Raw genomic sequence first — 22,867 nt, 5'->3', positions numbered from 1 at the left:
GGACAAGTTACTAAACCCCTTGAAGCTTCAGTTTCCTCATCTGTAAGACAGAGAATAATACTAGCTCCGACCTTATTAGTTAGGTTATTATGAAACTAGTGACTAAATATTTGTGAAGACAGAATAATCACTAATAATATTCTCTTTTATTATTATCATCAACACGGTCATCTGAGAGTTTGTGATTTACTTAGGATCCTAATTCTTGTACAAATTGGGATGAAAACTCAACCCTAGGGGTGATGACTCCAAGAGACAGGGACTTTTCTTCCTCTTGGTCTTTATTTGCTTATTACACAGGAATACAAAAATACATCCTGTTGTAAAGGATGGAAACAGTACAGAAGCATACAAAGGAACTTGTTGGGCTCTGACCCTCACTCCTTCCTGTCTCTGCCGAGGTATTCACAACAAACTGATGGGTGTGCATTCTCCTTACCGCCCCTCCGTGCAGGACACAAGTATGATACTGACATACATGTGCGTTCTCTCTGAAATCCTATATAATAAATGGCAGAACGACCTGTCGCTATGATGTGCACTGACCACCAGGGGGCAGACGCTCAATGCAGAGGCCAGGCTGAGGAACTCCCCCACTTCCCCCAGTGCACCGGGCCTCTAGTAAATAATAATAGCAGTGCCTGACTTACAGGCCTGTTGGGGGGATGCCAGGCAAAATGCTAGTCCTCTCATCAGCTCCACGAGGTGAGTGCTAGTTTAGCCATTTTATAGACGTGGAAGCTGAAAGCCCGAGAGATTCCCACCATCACAAGACCACAGGGTCCCGAAACAGGATTGCATCTAGTCAGACTTACTCGTGTCTCCACTCTTTTGACTACTCATTATGTGACTGTATTATTTTCTGCATGATTTCTTCTCTTAGTAATATCAGCTTGAACTCTTTCCATGTAAGTATCTATAAGTTTACTTCATTCTTTTAATGGCTACATAAGATCAATATTTTATATAACTACTTTCTTATTTAGGTTGTTTTCTGTTTCTTTGTTATTTACTATTACATATAATGCAGTGTTGAATGTCTTCAGTATACACACTTTAGGACACATGTGAGAATTTCTATAGGATAGCTTTTAGAACTGGAATTTGTACATCAGGGAGGATGTACATAGTACACTTTTATAAATATTGCCAACGTTGCCTTCCAAAAAGAATTTTGCTCACCAGCAGTGTGAGAATTCCTATTTCCTCACACTAGTTTTTTTTTTTTTTTAATCTTTGCCAATCTGTCAGAGAAAAATATATTTTACTAAATTGTATTTCCTGGTTCTTTTGGGGGTCATCTATATTTCCTCTGCAAGTTACCTTTTGCCCATATTGCTGTTTACTTTTCCTCATAGATGCTCTTTATATATTCTGGATGATAATCTGTAGTCTGAAATGCATGGCAAATATTTGCTCCCTGTCTGTTATAATCTCTCTAAGTGGAAAAGCCATTGTTCTCAACATTAATTGGATAATTCATTTTTTCAACTTGTTTGAAACTCCACCTTTATCATAATTCCCTTGTTATATGTATGACTGTGCATCTGTCTTCCTCTCTTCTGTTCCACTGGTTTATTTTCTTTCCCTGCACCAGAATTAAAGCACTTTAATTATTTCAACCTTAGAATAACTTTTTATATTGGGAAGGTAAAAATCCCCCTATATTTCTGCTCTTTTTCAAAACATGTCTGTGTATTTATGAGCAGTTTTTTCTTCCATGTGAACTTATTAGAGTTAGCTTGTCAAGTTCGGTAAAGGAAATTCCAATGAGGACTTTGATTTAGAAGGCATTGTATTAATAGGTTCTTTTACATAAATTGACATCTTTACAATATTTAGTTTTCCCATCCAGAAATACTGTACCTCTATTCAAGTCTTTTTTGTTCATCCATTGAGTGCTGTGGTTTTCTTTGTATAAATCTTACATGGAAGGGTTGATTTGTCACTATTACAAATGAGGTCCTATTTTCCCATTACACTGACTTAATTTGTATTGCTAGTGAATAGGAGGACTATTGGTTTTTACGTGTTATTTATTTTATTTTTTTTATCTAGCTGCTTGGCTGAACTCTTTTATAAGTGACCTTTACATTTATTTCTTTTTCTTGATTTATCACATTGGCTGGGACTAAAACAATGTAGGAAAACATTGGTTAAAGTATGCATCCTTGCCTTGTTCCTGTCTTTACTAAGAATGCTTCTGATGTTGTGCCACCAAATATGATGGAAACACTTCATCATCTTGAAGAAATTTCTTTCTATACCTAGCTTACTGAGAATCGTGCTCTTCACGGTAGACCACACCAGATTCCTCTCAAGGAGCCTTAATTCTTTTCCTTACATTTTCCTTGAGAATCCTAGATTGTCCTAACTGACGGGGACCTCCCAGCATTGACAACCCAGCTGAGCCAACATAGTTTAGAACTGACTACGGCCATATCTTCTCTCTTCCTTCATTCATTCACGTTGGACCCTAAATGGCCTAAGGAAAGGAACTACTTTGTGTTGACATTTTCTATTCTCCCCTCCCCCACTCCCCAGGAGGGAAAATTTTAATTAAACATACTGTGTGGACAAGAGCAATAGCACCACTTCTAGAATTTTCTGGCAAATACCACTGAAAAGATTTTATTCCTGGCTTCTAGTTTTAAGTAACGTCCATTTCCCCCCAACTTCCCCCCTACACTTGATTATCTTGAGTAGCTGAGCACCATCTCACACTCTGGTTGCCAAGTGGCTTTTGAAGTTTCTCTGGGAGGGTGTGAGAAAGGAGTCACTCCGGCCTGGCCTCTGGCTTCCTGTTGAGATTCCATGCGGGGCACAGGGGGCGGCTACCTCTAACCCTGGGCTCCCAGCACTGCCTTCCACATGGTTCCTGGAGAAGAAATGCGTTCGTAGTTGGCCGACAACATGATTTAATGCAGAGAGCATTGGATGATTTTCAGGTGGTACAGTGTTTGCTAAGCTGTCCCCAGAAAGATTTCGTTTCTTCAGGCATGCATTTGGAGCGGGACGCCAATGTGACTTGGCACCTGTCTAGAGAGCTGTCGCCGTGTCCAGTGACATTTTGCTCCGGGGAAGTCAGCACCTGCTGTGATGGCATCTGTCACATTGAAGACGGCGGAATGCCCGTGGATAATGCAGAGCCACCGCAGTGGAGTGCCTTCTTCGGAAAGCAATATTAGATTTTGGCAAAAGCTTGTTGTAAGCGGCATAGACGAGAATGTGGGCTCCTTCTGAGTTAAAAGCAGTAGACGGTGTCTTTTACTGTGGTTTTCCTCATCCAGATGTAAGCTGGGTAGGTTTCATTACTTCCAGACGGGTTAGCTAAGAAAGCAAGAACCTGCTCAGAGGATCCTTTCTTTTTATTGCTTTAACGTTTTTGAGGTGGGTTTTTTTGGGGGAGATTGGGGCGGCCTCAGCTCGGGCACGTGGTATGTAACCGGCCATCGTCCAGGAGAGCCCAAGCCGAGAGAGAGCTGGAAGCCAGAAACCCCAAGAGGCAAGGCGGCCCCATCATGACAAGCCCAGGAAGCTGGCCTCTGAGCCCCTCCCAGGTCCAGTGGCGTCGGCTTCAGCTTCTAGGGCTGTGGGTGTAGGAGGTTTGGTCAATTGGACGATTGTTGTTCCTGCCTCCACATCCTCTCTTTCCCCGCACACCCCCAAGTCCAGGAAAGAGGCTGGGGGGACAGTGACCAGTCGACTGAACGCCCTCTACCTCTTCTCTTACAGGCAGGTGACAAACATTACCACCCCAGCTGTGCACGATGCAGCAGATGCAACCAGATGTTCACAGAAGGAGAGGAAATGTATCTTCAAGGTGAGGTGGACTCAGGAGCCCCGGAAGTTCTCCCCACCCGGGGGAGGAAAACCGCGCTGTGTGTTTGGTTGGTTGTTTTCAGAGAAGGAGGCATTTCATTAGCTGCAAGGTTACCCAGATCCAAAGGGAATGTGGCCAAAAGTTACCTCATTGCTTAGCATTAACCAGCTAAGCAACAGACATGCTGGCAGCCAGCCCCTGGGGCGGTTAGCAAACTGGATGTGTTGCTGCTGCGGTGAATGAGCAGGCCCGGGTGTTGGGTGCCACGGATGTTGGGCAAGAGTGAAGATCACTGCACCGCCGCCCAGCCCTCTCCAGGAACACGTTTGGGAAACAAAAGACCCGAGAGAGAAAGCAGTTCTAGAAATGCTGCTCATGGGATGGCTACCTTGTCCCTTCCCTTCTCACTGCCCTGCCAGAAGGATTTTTGAGGCCTCCCAGGCGGCTGTTATCCCAGCTTTCAGGGAGAAGGAAAGCTCATATTTGGTGAATTGTGTCACAGACATATTTCATCCCATTAGGATGACAAAGCTCTTATATTGAAGGAGAACAGAGAGAACACACCCAAAGCCCCTGAGAGAGAAATGGAGACGTTGCTGGTGGGATTACCAGGGAGCCATTAGATTTTTTTTTTTTTTAATTAAGAATGACTTTGCGAGATGATCCCAGTGTACCACTATGACTGGTTTTTATCTAAAATGCTGAAGCTTCGCGGAGGGGCTGCAGGGGAAGGTTTTCTGCCAGGCGAACAGCAGCTCACTATTTTTAGCTGTAAAAGAGTCATTAACTAGACAAGGGCTTATCAGTAAAATTAGCAAGAACCGTAAGAGCTAGTGCTCGTTCCGTGTTGGTAATTACTGGGTCTCATCTGCTTCTCAATGTCATTTTTTCGTGTCTCTTTGCACCAAACTCTGCATTTTTTTAAGTTTTATTTTTATTGTTGAGGGTATTATAGATGTTCCCCCTTTCCCTCCCTCTCTCTTCCCCCGCCACGGGCTCCTGCCCCGCCCCAGGCCTTCACCGCACCGGTGTCTGCGTCCATGGGTGATGCATATAAGTTCTTGGGTTAATCCCTCCCTGCGCTGGTCAGCCTGTTCCATGCTTCCATGTCTCCGGACTTATTTGTTCATCAGTTTATTTTGCTCATTAGATTCCACATATGAGTGAGATCATACTGTGAATTTTAATGAGTGGTTTCCTTCGCTCTCAGTTTTTCTTATGCCACCCAGACAAGTCTGCAGAAATTACTCCGGAATATTAAAGCAAAGCTTAGGCCACTCTCTCTTTAAAAATGCCGCCTATATGAGATAGTAACAACCCAAACATCCTCTTAGCTGTAGGATGATTACTCTGAAAAATTCTGCCTAAAAAAAAAAAAAAAAAAAAAAAAATCACTGAATATTAAAGGGCCCAATAAAGACAAGTGACAAGAACCCAGATCCACGGACTCATCCGGGCTTCGTTCGACACGTTTCCCTGGGGACACGCTGTCCATCTGCAGGTGTCACTGCGTTTTCAGAATGGAGCAGATTTATTTCCACTTGGTCTCCAGGCTTTGTGGTGGGTTTTAGTGTGTCAATTACAGCACTCAAAACAAAGACTCGAGTGAGTGTAACCCCCGTGTCTGCTGGGAACGGAGACTCGAGCTCTGGGCCTGGGAGCGGCGTAGACGGAGCTGAATAGATGTGCGCAAGCACAGCACATCCACGCCACAGGCACACAGCTATCTGCCCCGATGGGCTGCGTTCGGAATTCCAGGGATTGTTGTCCATCTCTTCGTGGGCGCGGTGCTCTTTGCTTGCCTCTCGGCACATCCCTGAAGAATGAGCAGGTTCATCTTCCCGGGCATCTGATGTTCTCTCTGTGTCACGTTCCTGTGTGCCTGGCCTCTGGGGGACAATGGGACACTGTGCAAGCCCGGGGTTCTGGCCAAGGACTCCTGATCAACAGACCTTCACAGCGAGTGTGCTCCTGGACCCGGCCCTGACCCCGTGGCCCTTGGCTCTCCACATTAAGAGCGTTTCCTGTGCTTTGTAGGCAGCCTTGGAGTAAATGTTGGTGCTGAAGGGACTGTGGTTGTTGTTTGTTTGATCTTCTTTTTCTTCTACTACTACTACTATTTCTTCTTTTTCTTCTTCTTTTTCTCCCTCTTCCTCCTCCTCCTCTTCCTCCTCTTCCTCCTCCTCCTCCTCCTACTCCTCCTCCTCCTCCCCCTCCTCCTTTTCCTCTCCCTCCTCCTCCTCCTCTTCCTCCCCCTCTTCCTCCCCCTCCTCCTCTTCCTCCTCCTCCTCTGGTTGTTGTTTGTTTTGTCTTCTTCTACTACTACTATTCTTCTCCCCCTCTTTCTCCTCCTCCTCCTCCTCCTCCTTCTCCTCTGGTTGTAGTTTGTTTTCCTCCTCCTCCTCCTCCCTCTCCTCTTTCTCTCCTCCTCCTCCTTCTCCCTCTCCTCCTCTTCCTTCTCCTCCTTCTCCTCTTCCTCCTTCTCCTCCTCCTCCTCCTTGTCCTCTTCTACTCCTCCTCCTCCTTTTCTCCCTCCTCCTCCTCCTCTGGTTGTTGTTTGTTTTGTCTTCTTCTACTACTACTATTCTCCTCCTCCTCCTCCTCCTGTTCCTCCTCCCCCTCCTCCTCTTCCTTCTTCCTCTTCTTCTCTTCCTCCTCTTCCTCCTTCTTCTTCTTCCTCCTCCTCCTCCTCCTCCTCCTCCTCCTCCTCCTCCTCCTCCTCCTCCTCCTCCTTCATTTTCTTTCCTGGCCCTGGGTTAAGCAAGATAGAAATGATTGTTAAATATTGATTAAAGTATTATTCTGATGTGCAATATATTTCCCTTGTCATTCATTGACCACTATTTTAGCTCAGTGGCATAAAATAATTCAAGAAGTAGGTTAATTTGTTATCTTTTCAAGTACAAACAGATTGCTGTTTAAAGAGATAAAGATTTTCATAGCAAAATGTAGATAGCCTTGTATTCATAGAGACTCTTATTACATACGGGTATATATCAGATACTCACTGCCTTCAACTTAGCAACTCTATTTGCTTGAATCTTTTTAAGTGCTCCTTCTGGTTCTCCCACCCATCCCCACATTTGAACATGTCCTTATGTGTAGGTCTTGGCCATAATTTATAAAGGACATATATATCTGGGCATACAAAATTATACATGCAGGCTTGGATTTTTACAAGATAACAGCTTCCTATGAGATATATGTGTTTTGCTTAGTTCTGGGGCCATCCTTAACAATATTTGTGCCCCAAGAAAGGGAGACATTGACCCAGAAACAGAAAATGACACGTAAGTAATAGCTTCCCTAGTTTAACAGTCAGTATATTTTTTCAGTTAGTTAAAAGTTTGGAAGATGAAGGAAACTTTTGGATTTGTAATGTAATTGTCCGCCTTTCTACTCGTTGGTCCGATATCCCAGTATCTGGGTAGATGACTACGTGTATGTAGGCGACCTGGTTGCACTTCATTCCCCTCAGCTAAACTGCTGGTTGTTCTGATGTTATATAAACATGCCGATGGCTTCTATTTCTGAAAATAAATGCAGCCTGCAGTAAGCACACAGGCAATACTTTTAAAGGATAATAATATATCAGGGGGAAAAAACACTCAGTCAAGAATTACATATCTCTTGCATGAAAACATTTATGCCCAGCTCGTCATCTCTGCGGTCAAGAATTATGACCTCGCCAGCCGGTGTGGCTCAGTGGTTGAACACTGACCTATGAACCAAGGGCCACTATTTGTTCAATTCCAGGTCAGGGCACATGCCCAGGTTATGGGCTCGACCCCCAGTGTGGGGGGTGCAGGAGGCAGCTGATTGGTATTTCTCTATCATTGACGTTTCTATCTCTCTATCCCTCTCCCTGCCTCTCTCTCTAAAATCAATGAAAACATTTTTTTTTTAAGGAATCTTGACCTTTATCGGGCAAGCGCCAACAAGGTGAGGGAAATTCACCCTGAGTTTGGATTGGTCCTGGTTCCCGTGGCACAGGGCTCCAGCTCTCCCCTGTGCTGGGGAGAGGGGGAATGAACCCTTCGTACAAGTTCTAGCTAACAGAACCGGCCTCTGTTCTATTTCCCCTGCTCTTAGCGGTGCCTTGTGTCTTTCCAGGTTCTACCGTTTGGCATCCCGACTGTAAGCAGTCTACCAAGACGGAGGAAAAGCTGCGGGTAAGGAAATCACTCGAGATGGGTGATGGCAGGTGCATTGGCAAGCCATGTGTTCCCTCGTGGCTGATTCTTGGGGCTGGAATGTGGGTGAAGTCACTTGGCCGTGAGTTTTGTCCTCTATAGCAGACCAGGCTGAAAGGCCTTTGGCCGGGGAAGGAGGTTCCCTCCTACCTTAAACGGATTGTGTGTGTTTTGTTCCAAATGCTTGTGTTGGACCAGGAAGCCTTGCCTCACTAGTCAGGTTCTTAGCAAAGTGTTCAAGGGAAACGTCAAACCATGCAGATGTGAAGAAAAATGATTCATGACGTCCTAGTTCCAACATCTGGCGACCTCCTCGCCTGACATTTTCATACTTAGTCCATAATGCAGCACTCCAGCCCAGACGCCGCATCCAGTGCTCAGCTCTCAGGACATCTGACTACCCTCTCACATCCAGACTCACCCGGGAGCCTTCATGTCTAAACGCTGATGGTTTGGGGAAATAATGGCGAGTCTAGGCGTGTCTGTGTGGACATGAGTGCTGGGTAGCTTTAGAAATTAACTCTTTTTAAAAAAATGTATTTTATTGCTTTTTTACAGAGAGGAAGGGAGAGGGATAGAAAGCTAGAAACATCGATGAGAGAGAAACATCGATCAGCTGCCTCCTGCACACCTCCCACTGAGGATGTACCCGCAACCAAGGCACATGCCCTTGACCGGAATCAAACCCGGGACCCTTGAGTCTGCAGGCCGATGCTCCATCCACTGAGCCAAACCAGCTAGGGCAGAAATTAACTCTTACATAGTGTCAAAGTGTCCTGGTAACTGTCCTAGACCATCCAGCACACGGGCAAAAGGATGGACCTTCTTTCTCTCTCTCTCTTCCAAAGCCCGCCTGTGTTAGTCCATCTCAGAACGCCTCCAGGGGACACAATTTTATTTGTTTCTGAAGCAAAGGGTCTACACAGCTGTAAGGTCATTGTCGGGATCTGTATCCTGTTCAGGCGCCCCGGTTTTTCACCTGAGCAATAATCCGATGGGATCCAGACCCCAGTCCCTCCGTTTAGCTCACTGAGTGGTGCCTGTGGAAAAGCTGGCGTGTGACTGTGATCCACATGGTGTCTCCGGGAACAGAATGGGCTGAATTTATTGTGATCTCCTTTCTCCACAGTCTGCCGTTAACAGGCATAAGAAGCTGCGTGTGTGACCCCAGTAGGAGGACACTTTAAGTGGAGGGGGAAGAAAGCCACTTTTTCTCAGAATAATTGAGTAAAAATAAGACAAACTGAAAAATAATTTGCCCCCGTATCAGGGCGGTTTGGGTTTCTGGTTTGACAGATCGTGTCAACTTGAGCACATGTATAGCCCTCACTGCTGGGCCTGTGTTTGGGCTCCAGATCCCGGGATCTTGGAGGAACCACGGATGCTTTGGCAACGGGATATCTTTATAAACTACTAGGATGTTAAAGTTGGTGCTTATTGTCACTTTTATCATAAAAATGTAAAATTCACAACATAGCTTGGGGATCCTGCCCAGAAACCACCCAAGTAGCCAGTGGTTTGCACTGTCTTTTGAGTAATCTTTTTCTTTTACCCTGTGAAGTCCGTGGGAGACAAAGACAAGAATGCTAATGAGGCCAGACTGCATGGAGTGGGGTCTTTTCTCTTGAAGGAAGGAACCCTTGAGTTTGCAGCTGGGGTTACTAAAATGATTTTTTTTTTAAATCAGAGCTTTTAATTGCGTCTTGATGGGACTCTCTGGATAAGCTTAGGAAAACAGCTAGTGACTACTTCCACCCATTCTAGCCCCGGGGAGGGGGGAGGATCGTGTTTTTCCTTCATTTCTTGAAGCTTACCAGAGAATTCCAAAGCTCCTCCCCTAAAGCCAACATTTACCACTTGCGAGGCCAGGTCCCCTCGGCTCGCTCACCTTTGGGACGTCAGCAGTGAGGAGAAGGACGTACCTCCAAGGGGAAGCGGTCCCGAGGGGCCCCGAGTGGGGTACGTGCCGACGTGGCGAGACGCATGGGGGGGAGCTGGTGTTTGAATGAGGGAATACATTGTGCTCTCTGAAGGGCGTGTCTGAGATCACACATCTCGAGCCCAGATTTCCAGGCCTTTTCCCCGGGTGTCACATGAGCGCGGTTACCATAGCAAAAGGAAAATGTTTTAGGAGCCTTTCAGCAGCACCACTGAGGGAGCCACATGCTGGATATTGGAAAACTCACAGGGGGTGTTTGTGACAACAGATCCTTAAAGGGACACCTCTCAACGGCTTCACTGGCTTCTTCCACTTCATATGGGATGTGTAGGCCAAAATAAATGGGGGTGGAACGTAGGCAACTCTACTGCATCTTGGAGACTAGTTCCTGTGCTTCAAACCCGGGCCCCAAACACACACCTTCACACACGTCCACTAAGCGACGACCCTTGGCGTTTACTGTCAAATCTGTTTCCCCCGGGGTGTTTTTTATCGTGTTTCTGAATCGAGTTTATGTCTCTGTTCACGCTTCCTTTGTTTCCTGTTTCACGGCAGCCGCCAAACACTCGGCACTCTCCCTCCGATTTCTTTTATCCCAAAAGTCTGATCCGACGCACAGGACGGCCCCCGTCGCTGCAGGTTGGCACTGTGTGTGGGCCGGGCTTCTGCCGCTCTCCCTCCCCGCGCTGCTTCTCCCGCGTCACCGCCCGGGTCCCCCGCTTCCTCTCACCCCACGGAGCGCAGCTCACGTCTGACTCTGGCTGTCTTCGTCTCTGACCGGCGTTTTCCTGTAGAGCAGTGGCTGCAGCGTTGTCTTGATTAAAGCGGACACCTTAGAAGCTACCCTGGTGGTCCCGGGTTCACACGTTTGTTCCTTGAACAAATCGTTTGCCGAGCCCCCGGGCATAGTGTGCGCTGGATGCTGTAGACGTAGACTAGTAGGGAAGAGCTGACAGGTGGGTAAATAATTATAGAAACATATCACAGGAAGTGGATCGCATCGATCAAGGCGTGTCAAGATGAGCAAAAGGGTGCCAGGGGGCACTTCCTCGAGGCTGGGCGAGGCAGGGGTCCCCCGAAGGGAACAGCAAAAGCATGGTGCTGGGAATAGGCGTGGGTAGGGAGCGGTTTGGCTCAAGAAAGAGGTAGTGAAGTAGAAGAAACAAGTGAGACCAGGCACCTGTTCTTCAAAGGCTAAGCGATTCACATGCACTCCCATCCACTCCTTCAGAGAATTCCTGTGGGAGAGCTATCCTTACTCCCATTTTACAGGTGGAGAGACTGAGACCTTTCGTAGTTAAGTAACTTCCCGAGAGTTACCCCACCGATAAGTGGAAGAGCTGGGACTGGAACCCATAAGTCATGTTCTTTCCACTATTGCACCAGAGAGGGGAGAGAGAGAAAGCTGGGAAGACACAAAGAGGGGCGCATTAAATGCTGGCCAAGTCTGATGGCAGCATGACCTGTCGGGGTCCCACAGAAGCAGGGAGCATGCTCAGCCAGCTCCACAGGTGAGCCGGGAGGCAGGAGCTGGTGTTCCCAGCACAGGTGCGACCATCGTTCGCGTCTCTGAGAATCAGTTGACACCCTGGCCTGCTGAACGACTGAGTGGCCTTCCACAGCCCACCTTTGTGCGGACGCAGCCGACCCGTGGCTGCCGGCAACGCCGGATCGCAGTGCCGCTCCCGCCCGGGCCCGCGGCGCCTCTGCCCTGGGCCTGCCAGACCCGCACTCAGGAGGAGAAGGGTTTCGGTTTAAACTTCTCCTTGGAATGATTTGAAACACAGTTAGACGTATCGCGTTCTAAAGGGGAAGGAAGTCTTTCAGACATCAACCCCCTAAGCTGCTTCCTCGGCAGGATGGAGCCGGCCCCTGGCTGCGCAGGCCATCAGCAGGGCTCCCCGCAGACTCCAGGCCTCGGGGTGTTGCGTTGGCCCACGATGCTGGGTGCCGCTCCAGCTTGGGCTTGTCATGTGACTTCCATTCTGTCCTAACGCTTCAGCTCCAGCGGTGGGGTTTTCCCATAAAGTGGAATTAGAGTCTAATGAGCCAAAGATTGAACCCACTGTGAATGAGAGCTGCTCAGAATTAGTGCCTCTACTCGGCAAGAAGTGGCTTTTTCAATCATTTTGGGGTGTCTTCCCCCAATAGGATACTTTATAACTCAAAGAGTGTTCTATTTTACCAGCCTAAGGTGATGCCTCTTCATGACTTGGAGGGAAAGCCCACCATCGAGGGTGAAGTATTTGGGTTTGCACCAGACCCTCACATTTAAGAGATGCAGAGCATCGCGAGAAGTGGTGGGTCAGAGAGAGAGAGAGAGAGAGAGAGACCTGTCTTGAGTAACTTCTCTCTTCCTATCCTGCTATTCAAAGGGGACATCTGATCCCCGTTATCCGGCCGTAAATATCAAGTCACCTGTGGCTCCTGCACAGGAAGTTGCAGACAGTCTGGGACCTGGCAGAGAAAACAGGCCTTAGGCCGAGGTCCCCTCCACCCAGTGCCACTGAAGAGCTGTATGCGAAGAGCAAATTGGGTCTATAGGCCACACTCAGTACTGAGCGCTGGCTGTTCCTGTTGCCATTCATTGTAGACAAAGCTCATGATGTTCCCGGGACCACGTTTGGAGTAACTCGAGGGGCACACTTGCTTTCATTCTAAAAGTAGGCTTCTCTGCTGCGGCTTTGGAGTCTAGAGCATGAGAGGGCTGCCTTACAAACTGGATGTGAGAGTTTTGTTTCTTTTGAAACTAACATTCACCTGTTATAACATACGCTCTTACAAACCTGTAACGCAGGGGTGGGCAAAGGTAGGGTTACAGTTCTGAGTACGCAAAACAGAGTTTATTCTGGAATTATTATTTATTACTGTATTATTTTCCGTACCAACAACTGTAAACCTGAATTTGCCCACCCCTGTATACAAAATACCATGTGTATATTTTTTATGTATATATATTTAATCCGCACCCAAGTTTATGTTTTACTGATTGTTTTAGAGAAAGAGCAAGGGAGAAATGAGAGAGAGAGAGAGAGAGAGAGAAAGAAGTATCGATGTATGAGAGAAACATCGATCGGTAGCCTCCCCTCCCGTATGTGCCCCCACTGCGGATCGAACCACAGCCTAGGCATGTGTCCTGACTGGGAATCCAACCAGCAATCCTTCGGTGCATGGGACGATGCTCCAACCAACTGAGCCACGCAGGCCAGGGCTCATGTGTATGTTTTTTTTAAAGGAGCTCATTAGGGCCGTATGTATGTCTAGAACAAGGCAATCACATTATGGATTTTTGTTTTATTAAGGTCGCTACAATACATGCTGCGTTATTCCCAGCTTTCGCCCTGTTCGAATGTTTTGTTCTTGTTGGTCTTTACAATCCATCAGGATGTATAGGTATCACGATGGATGCTGGAAAGACAGTGAGGCTCCTGGCCATGGGGAGGGCTGATGGCATCTGTGACACTCTCCGGAGAAGGGGGGTTGTGCCCATTGGCCCCTCCTGCTTCCTCTCAGACACAAATTCCTGTTTCCAAAGTAGTTGGTCTCACCCTTTCTGGAGAGTCAGCGTTTGCAGGTTTTAAAAGTATTCCTTCTTCTGCAGCCACCACCGCCTTGTCTAGTGAACGTCAACCAAAACCCCAGGCAGGTACTGTCAACCTCAGCGGCACTTTGCGTGAGGTGTCGGTCCCCTTCTGACAGTAGCTGTCCCGTAGGTGCTCCTAAGGTCTGTCCCCTCTGGTTGCCAGCTGCCTGTAGTTTCTCCCCTCCTTAGAGCATGGCTTTGGGTGAATGCAAAGTAGACGAAGTAGTTGTTGCATCCTGCTCCTGCTGAGTGGGGAGGGCAGGGGGCAGGGAGGGGCCTGCCAGCCCTCGCCTTCTAAGACTGGACGAGGCGTGCGTGGTGGCCATAACCGAAAGTAAATGGAAAATGTCGTTTCTCTGCTCACTCGCCAGGCAGAGCTCTGGTAAGTTTGTTTGTTTGTTTAATGGTCAATATTTGAAGGATGACAAGAGCTGGAGTCAAAACATATATCTTCAGTGTAATTTTCAGTCTGTGACTCTGCCTCCTGAATGGTAGGACAGATGGACAATGTCAACGCATAGGGGGCAATCAGCTGAAAGGTGGTTAGAGGGCTTTTTTTTTTTTTTTTACACAAAGATTTCATACAGAAAACAGAAAGACATGCATTTTCAAGCATCTGCTGTTAGTCATCAAATGCCACCTTTTCTCTTTCCCCTTGAAATGAACTACTTAGTCTACTGGTAAGACCTCTCTTTGTTGGTGGGTTTTTTGTTTGTTTGTTTTGAGGAAAATAAAAGTCTTTATTGAAATCAAAAGTGAGCGCTTGACGGTTTGCTAAGGAAATAAATGTAGGTCATATTGGCCCCTTCTTCACCAGAGATTGCGTGAGGACTGCCCAAACAACTAGAAGGATCTTCTGTTGCCAAATACAATGAAGTTATTTGGCGAATCTTATTGGAAAAATACTCTGAGAGGTCACAGCCATTCATAATCTTTTCTATATCTGTATGCCTTCTCCACCCTCCCCTTGCCCCCCATCGCCCCCTCCCCATGCCCCTTTTCTGTTTGTTTCTTTTTTTCTTCTTTTGGCCAAAGACCTGAATTTTCCCAGCTGTGCTTTCAAGTTGTTTTTTTCTGCAAAGCTGAAGGAAAGGTGCTTAAAGAAAAGCTAGTAAAGGGCCTATGCCTTCAACAGCTCCATCACGGTCCTTGTTTCCTGTCTCTGTAGCACAGAAGTGGGCATGCCATAGGGGAGAAACATTGGACATTATCTTCACTTATAATATAGGCAGGAGAGTCATTTTGTTCGTCATAACTTTCACAGAGGGTTCCAGAAACAAAGGCTATTGGCCCAGTGGGTTGCTGAATGCATTTAGTAACTTCTGGGTCTCTGTTGTTTGTTAGCCTGGATAGCTGAGTGGGTTGAAATAGTAACTCAGGTTAAATAATTGTGCACAAGGATCATCTGCAGAAATGCGGATCATCAGTAAACTTTTGTCACAGCCCAATGGGGTGACGTAGAGTTAAGTTAGTGGTAGAGAAGGGATTTAAAGACGGAAAGCATGTCAGTAGCTTGTGCTTTTGAGGTTGACACACGTTTCCGTTGGAGTGGATTTGAGCGGCTCTGTTGGGAGACAGCTCGGGGCCTTGTGGTGATGTTTGATGGATAGAGACCCTCACGCAGCAAGTTTTGTGTTAATTAGAAGAAAAAAAACAATACAGCAGGAAGAGGAAAAGGGGTTCTTTGAACAATAAACAAGATGTTTATTTAAAATTCAACTTGGTAAAGTTCTAGATCTTTAGAATCAAAATGTAAAATTCCAAATACTGAAGATTGAAACTTTAAGATAATAGTTCCGTTCTTCAAAGTACTTTTATTATCGTCCTAAGGGAGAGACCTCTAATCTCTGCTGATTGAGCAAACACACTTTGGGGGCCACGAGGGAATGTGACAAAAAAGCAGCGATCCCACGTGCGTTTCAAAGCGCAGGTCAAAGGGCAGCCAGCCGAGGACTGTCCTGGCAGATGAGACAGGCCGGGGCAAGGTCACCGGTCACCGCCAGATGCACAGGAGGGCGTTAATTACTGGCACCGAGACCTAGGGAGGATACAGAACCACCTCCTAGGGGCCTTCTCAAGAGGGGAAGGACATTTGTCAGCTCCAGGTGGGACCGCTGGGCCATGGCCTGCGATAAGTTACTTAGCATCTCTGAGTTCTGATGGAGCCACCTACGTGTGGCAGCTGTGGAGAGCTCTAGGGAAGTCTAGTCTACGCAGCTCACATTCTAAAGGACTGTCCTCTCTTGAGCAGAACAGAGTCAGCGCCTCCTTCATGTTTCAGATTAACTGGCTAAGAAATCCAGTCTAACGTCACATGTCTGGGAAGTGCTGGGCACTTGCCGTGTGCCAGGCAAGATGCTTGAGCTTTAGATGTACTGTCTCATTCATCCCTGTGAAGTGGGAGCTGTTAGTACCCTCTCCTCCATTCTATAAATGGGGACGCTGAAGCCCAAGGAAGTGAGAGGAGAGAGAGAGAGAGAGAGAGAGAGAGAGAGAGAGAGAGAGAGAGAGGAAAAAGAAAACTTCATGTAATGTCAAACAACCAGTAGAGCCAAGATTTTGAACCAGCCTTTTCACCTCGCTATGTTACAGGATACAAAGTTGTGTTTTATCCCATTAGTTCATTTTAGACGGGAAAACAGAGAGGGGCTATTGTACAAAAATAGGCAAGTGAGACTGTAGTCCACCATAAACACGATGCCTGCGGAAGTGACTGCCACAGTGAGGTCAGGAGATCGGAATGAAGCAGAAGCGAACAGTGGTGAGTGCAGGAAAGACAGCCGTGCGGAATCCCCAAGAGACTTGAGCGTTTCTCAAACACCGCTAAGGAGTCTGACGACGCACAGGGCCGCGCGAGTGATCTCCAGCAAGAGCCCGGGCATCGGGGGATGTGGTGAACACTTACTTGACCTTGAAAACTATCTGATTCTAAAACTCTAAAATATTTACTTTGGAATCAGAGACTCTTGGGCAGGGGTATACAGATTGGAAGTGATTCTGATCTGAACACCAGTAAAGAATCAAATGAGACAATACAAATTCAGGTTGGTGGATAACTCTTAAACACTTTAAGCCAACAATAGACTGGTAAATGAACCAGGCAGATGCTTCTGAGAACGCTGACGTCACTCAGTGGACCATCTTATCCAGTGAGGGAGGAAGGCCGGGAGAGACCGAGCGCAAACAGGCCAGTTCAGCCACGGGGCCTCTTCCCTTCCAGGGAAGAGAGCATTTGAGACCCTCCGACGTGCGCTCGTTCTCCAGCTGTGCTCCTGTGAGCACGCGCAGGGCAGGAGAGAACAAAACACTGCAGGGCCAGCCCAGGTGCATCGTTACAGCAAAGGCAGAGAGTATCCCTGACCCACATTTGGCAAGAAGTCAGGATGAGTAACGTGGGAGAGACCCGAGGCTCAGTGTGCACGTGGTTATTCCCACGGTGTCCTAGAGGCTGTTCATGAAAACAGGCCTTTGTCATAGCAACGCCAGTAACTGAAGACATCTGACTGTCCTGCAACCTCCCCTGCCCCACCCCAGGGCAGCCAGCCAGTGTGGGGTTCCTACCCCACCCAGCACAGCCAGCCAGAGAGCTAGAGCAGGGTTCTCACCCCACCCCAGCATGGGGAGCTAGTGGCAATAAAAGTATTTTCAGTTTGCAGGTACTCTTTTCTGCTACTTCAGTGGTCGGCAAACTGCGGCTCGCGAGCCACGTGCGGCTCTTTGGCCCCTTGAGTGTGGCTCTTCCACAAAATACCACGGCCCTGGGCGAGTCTATTTTGAAGAAGTGGCATTAGAAGAAGTTTACGTTTAAAAAATTTGGCTCTCAAAAGAAATTTCAGTCGTTGTACTGTTGATATTTGGCTCTGTTGACTAATGAGTTTGCCGACCACTGTGCTACTTGATCTCAATATTTTTCTTTATTTCCACCTCATCTGTCCCATAGCTATGTTGATGGGGAATAAATGGTCCCAGTTACCTTACGCTATGGAGGGGATTTTAGTGCAGGATGAAGAGCTTGGGCTCTGTCTTCCGGGTACAGATCCTGACACTTGCCTACCTGTGGCTTGGAGCATGCGTCCTTTTTCCTCGTCTGTAGAGTAAGCAACTGACCTCACGGGCTATTGAATGGATTAAATGAGACCAGCCTGGGAGGGGCCTGCCACACAGTAAGTGGGCAACAAGTATTAGCTGCTGTTAGCACTCTCGTGTTGTTCCTTCAGAGGTTTCACTTTGACATTGGGTTTGGCCAATAGTAGCTCCTGGTCACTGGAAGCTGAGGACAGCCCGTGGCTCATCCGTGCCCCGCAGAGTGCGCATTCGCTCAGCTTTACCAAGGCCGGCGTCGCTTCTTCATGGAGGGCGGGCCTTGGTGTCACTTCTGTGTGTTGATTAGGAAATGGATCAAGGAAACGGACTTTCGAGTAGTGTTACTATGTGAATCCTTTCTTTCTCAATATGCTCAGGTTGGGGCATTTTCTCATACTGCGACATGCCTATGGCTGGAAAATTGTAACTAGAAGGAAAGGGCTTACACGTGGCAGGCCTTGGGGGAGGGGCAGACGCCCTGAGCCTGGCACAGGCCCACCTGTGCCCGGTGTGAGTCCCCACCCCCACCCGCCCGCGTGTCTCAGAGACCAGAGACCTGGCTGAGATGACTGGTGCTTCCTGTCAGAGTGAGTCCGGTCACTGCCGGCCTCGAGTGGGCCAGGGGGGTGGCTCTCACCGTTTCAGAGCTGAGTTACTTAGTGATGCCACATCCTAGTTTTCAGGAGTCCTTTCCACTCAGTGACATTCCTATTCAAGGTGCTAAACAGCAGTAGAAACTTCCCTAAAGTAGATCTGGAACTTACCTTCTCCCAGAAAGAGCTGCGCAGGGGAGCAGGTCCTCCGAGACCAGGCCTTTTCCAGAAAGGGCCGAGCTGCGGTAGGAGGCAGTGAATCCGGTTCATGCATTCCCCTCCCGCCCCTGTCAGCACAGGGCTCTCTAAACACCTGCTCTAAAGAGGAGTTTCTCTCATCTTCCCTAGCGGCTGGCCGGTGTAACTGGGCTCAAATTATGTCATAAATATAAGTCAAGTGCCCACACACGGAGTGTTTGTTTAAAAGTAATTAATTCTAGCTCATCCCCTCAACAAATGTGTGCATCCTCTCTGTACCTGTGCAAATACCGTGGAAAAACAAACCCTATGTGGACAGAGATCACAACTAAAGTTAATGAGGGAGATAGGCATGATGCAAGGAAACCAATAAACATGGAATTATACATTTTACTCATGAAGGAGAAAACAAGAGTGGCACTGTGAGAAAATAACCAGGGGAATCAACTCCGGATTGAAAAATCAGGGAGGGCTTCTTTGAGGAGGTGATATTTAAGCTAAGACTGAAGGAGGGGAGAAAATCAACTAAGTAACATTGGGGATCAGGACATTTCAGACAGAGGGAGCAGCAAGGTAAGAGCCCTGAGCAGGGCAGGCACCATGTCCTACGAGCGACGGTGTAGGAGAGAACAGCAGGGACCAAGTCCTGAGGCCCAGGAGTGGGATTTTGTTCTAAGAGGACACTGAAGCCAAAGCAGGATGGTGATGATCCACATTATGTTCTTAAAGGTCTCTCGGACCACTGGGTACCAAGTAGATTCAAAAAGAGCAAGAATGAAGGTAGAACCCCACAGAGGAGGGCACGGTCGCAGTCGAGATGCGGAGGTGGTGACGGGGGTTTGGGGGACCGGGGAGGGCTAGTGGCAACGCAGACAGAGAGAAACGTGCTTGCAGGCAGAGCCAGGACCGGTAGGGGACAAGGGAGAGAAGGTGGAAAGCACCCCACCCCCTGCATTTTCACGGCGGACTGCGCAACCGGCTATTCACCTTTCTTTCTAGGTTTTTCAGGAAAGTTACAAATATTCCCTTTCTGAACCAGTTGGTTTTGAGCAAAGCTTAGGGACTCAGGCCAGTCTTGAATCTGCAGCCAGGGCCTGAACGCTCACACGTCACTGTCTGTTTCACAGCCCACCAGGACTTCCTCCGAAAGCATCTATTCCAGGCCAGGCTCCAGCATCCCCGGGTCCCCGGGCCACACCATCTACGTAAGTCTCCGCTTCCGGAAGGGGCTTCCGGGACGGGCGCGGCAGCCCATCGTCATAGTGGATGGGTACTGCAAAACGGAACAATCCAGAATGACTTATGTTTCTGTTCTGAGGCCATTTTCACTTTTGTAGATCAGCCTTCTCAATCATGTTCTCCTGCAGGAACTTAAATTTATCTGTGAACCTGACCATCCTGAGCTATCAAATAGATGGTCCATAACACACAGAAATACGAAGCAGGACTTAAAAACGATTGTGCCTAGCTTGCAGCTAGATATTTGATATTTGGGAATTAATTATACACTTTTTTTTTGGTTAATTCTCACCTGAGGATATTTCTTCCATTGATTTTTAGAGAATGGAAGGGAGGGAGGGAAAGAGAGAGAGAGAGAGAGAAACATCAATATGAGAGAGACACATCATATGGTTGCTTCCACACCCCCCTGACCAGGGCCAGGGATCAAACCTGCAGCCCAGGCACATGCCCTTGGCCAGGAATCGAATCTGAGACACTTCAGTGTGCAGGCCAACGCTCTAACCATTGAGCAACACAGGCCAGGGTAAACTATACACTTTATAATGCTGACATTGAGTATTCTTAAATTCTGCCACAAAGGTATTTAAGTATTCAGTTATTGATTAAATATGCAGTTATTGATTTTAGCCAGGGGGGAGTTTTCCTTCTCTGGAGTAAAGCTAGGGAATTATCCTTACAGTATACAAGCTTCTGTACTTGATGAATTCCATATAGACTTTTTCCTAAGCTTTTGGTGACATATTTTTAATGTGATTAATATATAAGGGGCAGCTTTCTAGAGTTCACCTGTGCTAAGCTAGGTGTTCTGTTTTTTGTCTATGTTTTAAGGTTGTCGCTTTTTGAGCACGTAATGAAAAGTACAACAGCAGTTCCCCGGAGGTGAGACTGCAGAGTAACCTTTCTCTCTGCTCTTTGCCAGGCAAGAGTGGACAACGAAATCCTGGATTACAAGGACTTAGCAGCTATTCCCAAGGTCAAGGCAATTTATGATATCGAACGTCCAGATCTTATTACCTATGAGCCTTTCTACACGTCCGGCTATGATGACAAGCAGGAGAGACAGAGCCAGGGGGAGGTAAGAAGTTCCTACAAGTTGTGAGTCGTGCAACAGCGTACATCTCGTTTGTCATATGTATAAGAACTACCGATTGGGATCCAGGCCAGTCAGAGGGTCCTTTCGATTGGACACTATTCGCAGCCTTCCATCCCAGGTGCTCTGAGGTCCTCAAAAACCTGGCCTTGGCCTCAGGGGGTTACAGAGAGACAGGGGAGCAGACCAACTGCACGAAAACCAGGTGAAGGATGAGTAAGCGTTCATACGGGGTGATAGGATATAGGAGCTGGCCTGCTGAGAAGGAGGCCAGGCTCACAGGGGAGTCTGAGCTGCACAGAAGGAATAAGGCAGGAGGGTCATCTGGGCGGGGGTGGAGGGGTGGGGAGGTCTGGTCTTGGGGCAAGCTCAACTATATTTATGGGGATCATGAGGAGAGAGAGTACACCCCGCAATTTTGACAGCTGCAGTTTTTAACACAGGGAGATAATTAGAATGTGCAAAAAATAGAACAATTTCGAGAGAATGGTGCCACAGTATAGTACAGGAGTATGCGCCAGGGTTCTGGAACCAAATCACCCAGGGTAACCTGGGGACTCCTCATGCTGGTTGCAAGACGTTAGCCATGTGACAGCCATTGTGACTAGTTTCTTCACCTGTACAACAGGGTCTCCCTCAGGGTAACAGTGAGGATTAAATTAACTATCAACTCAAGATTAATATATATATCATATCCAAACAGTTTATTATCTATGAAAGCTCATGTATATGAACTAACCTTTTGTAGCAGTTAGCAGAGAGCCAGGCTGGCGGTAAATATTCAGCCGTGACGGTTGTTCCTATGGTTTGTACCTGTCCCCTAGGAGTTTACTGATGCTCTCCCAGCTGACCATCCTGCTGCTGGGCCAGCACCACTGAGCCCGGACACACACACACACACACACACACACACACACCCCGCCCTGCCCCCCGCAGGGCTGGGAGTTTCCTGCTGTCACCTCCTATCCAGGTCTCTTGGGCTCTGCTGTATTTCCCCTGGACTAAATTATTTTTCCCTCTAAATTCGTTTCCCTTTTATTTTTTAAACTGGAATCATGTATACACTAGTTTGAGTTCACTCAGATATACGTTACTCAAGTTCTGATCTGAAATCAGCCGTTCAACCAAGGTGAAAACAGACCATAAACTGTCTGTAACATCAATCTTAGATGAAGAAAAGGCATGAAAATGGGATTTTGTTTAATTTGTTCACAATTTTAACATAATATTTATTTTGTAACTGTATTTCCTTATAGTCCTGTTTCTATTTACTTAGAAATATCATATATTGTTCTCTTTTGTTTATTTTCCGATCTGGGTTTTACTCCAAAGGACAGCTCTGTATTGAACTGGTCCATTGGGCAGGGAAAGTGACATCCGTTTTCACGTAGTGCCATCTAGTGGTCGAATCGCTGTAGCTGCCTCTGCGGCCACTCAAATGCAGCTGTACGAGCTACTTGATGATGTATTCCTTCGGTGATTAACACTTCCTTCACAGAACCCTTATGCTGCCACTCTAGAAACACGAGAGGAGTAGACTTGAGATTCTGTGTGCCTTAGAAAGCAGGGGGAGGGCGGGGCCTGAAGGTGAACGGTGGTGAGGTTGACAAGGCCACCGGGGCAGGATGCCGCAGACCTGGTCCTTACAGGCCTGTTTCGGTCATCAAACCATCGTATGTGACTGCCGTGCTTATCATTCAGTTAGTAATCATGTTCACTGAATTCTGTAGACACTGTAACTCAGTAGTAAAGAGCACTGGTCGAGCATAGAGGGGGAACAATTCCCATTTGTCTGGCTCAACCACAATGTATTTATCAAAACCCGTGGTTCTTAGGCAGAAACATGCGCCACAGTCACCCGGGAACTGTGTGCCGGCCGAGCCCCACTCTCGATTCCCTGCATCAGGAATGGGGGCCGGCAAGGGGTACTGGCGCGTGTATTAGGAATAACGTTTCCAGGTGATGCTGACAAACAACACTGATGAAAACTGACAAGTTAATAAACATAGTGACTTTTCATTCTCTCTTATTCTTCTAGTCTCCAAGGACTTTGTCTCCTACTCCGTCTGCAGAAGTAAGTGCCATTCTTGAACTTTATCGTGGGTGGAGCAGGGGAGTTACTC

At 47.5% G+C, this 22,867-nt stretch overlaps 1 protein-coding gene across 1 annotated transcript in view; it reads left to right on the top strand.

Annotated features, from left to right (window-relative positions):
* Nucleotides 1–22,867, top strand: part of ABLIM1 (actin binding LIM protein 1) — a 185,328-nt gene that overhangs the window by 132,205 nt on the left and 30,256 nt on the right. Inside the window, exons 7-12 of the mRNA XM_028149531.2 lie at nt 3,736–3,823; nt 7,937–7,995; nt 10,511–10,594; nt 19,540–19,617; nt 20,574–20,729; nt 22,783–22,818. Of these exons, the coding sequence (XP_028005332.2) occupies nt 3,736–3,823; nt 7,937–7,995; nt 10,511–10,594; nt 19,540–19,617; nt 20,574–20,729; nt 22,783–22,818 (501 nt within the window). The remainder of the gene's footprint in view (nt 1–3,735; nt 3,824–7,936; nt 7,996–10,510; nt 10,595–19,539; nt 19,618–20,573; nt 20,730–22,782; nt 22,819–22,867) is intronic.

The sequence above is a fragment of the Eptesicus fuscus genome, chromosome 17 (assembly GCF_027574615.1).
Source record: "Eptesicus fuscus isolate TK198812 chromosome 17, DD_ASM_mEF_20220401, whole genome shotgun sequence".
Lineage (NCBI taxonomy): Eukaryota > Metazoa > Chordata > Mammalia > Chiroptera > Vespertilionidae > Eptesicus > Eptesicus fuscus.
This window is presented reverse-complemented; position numbering and strand designations above follow the sequence as displayed.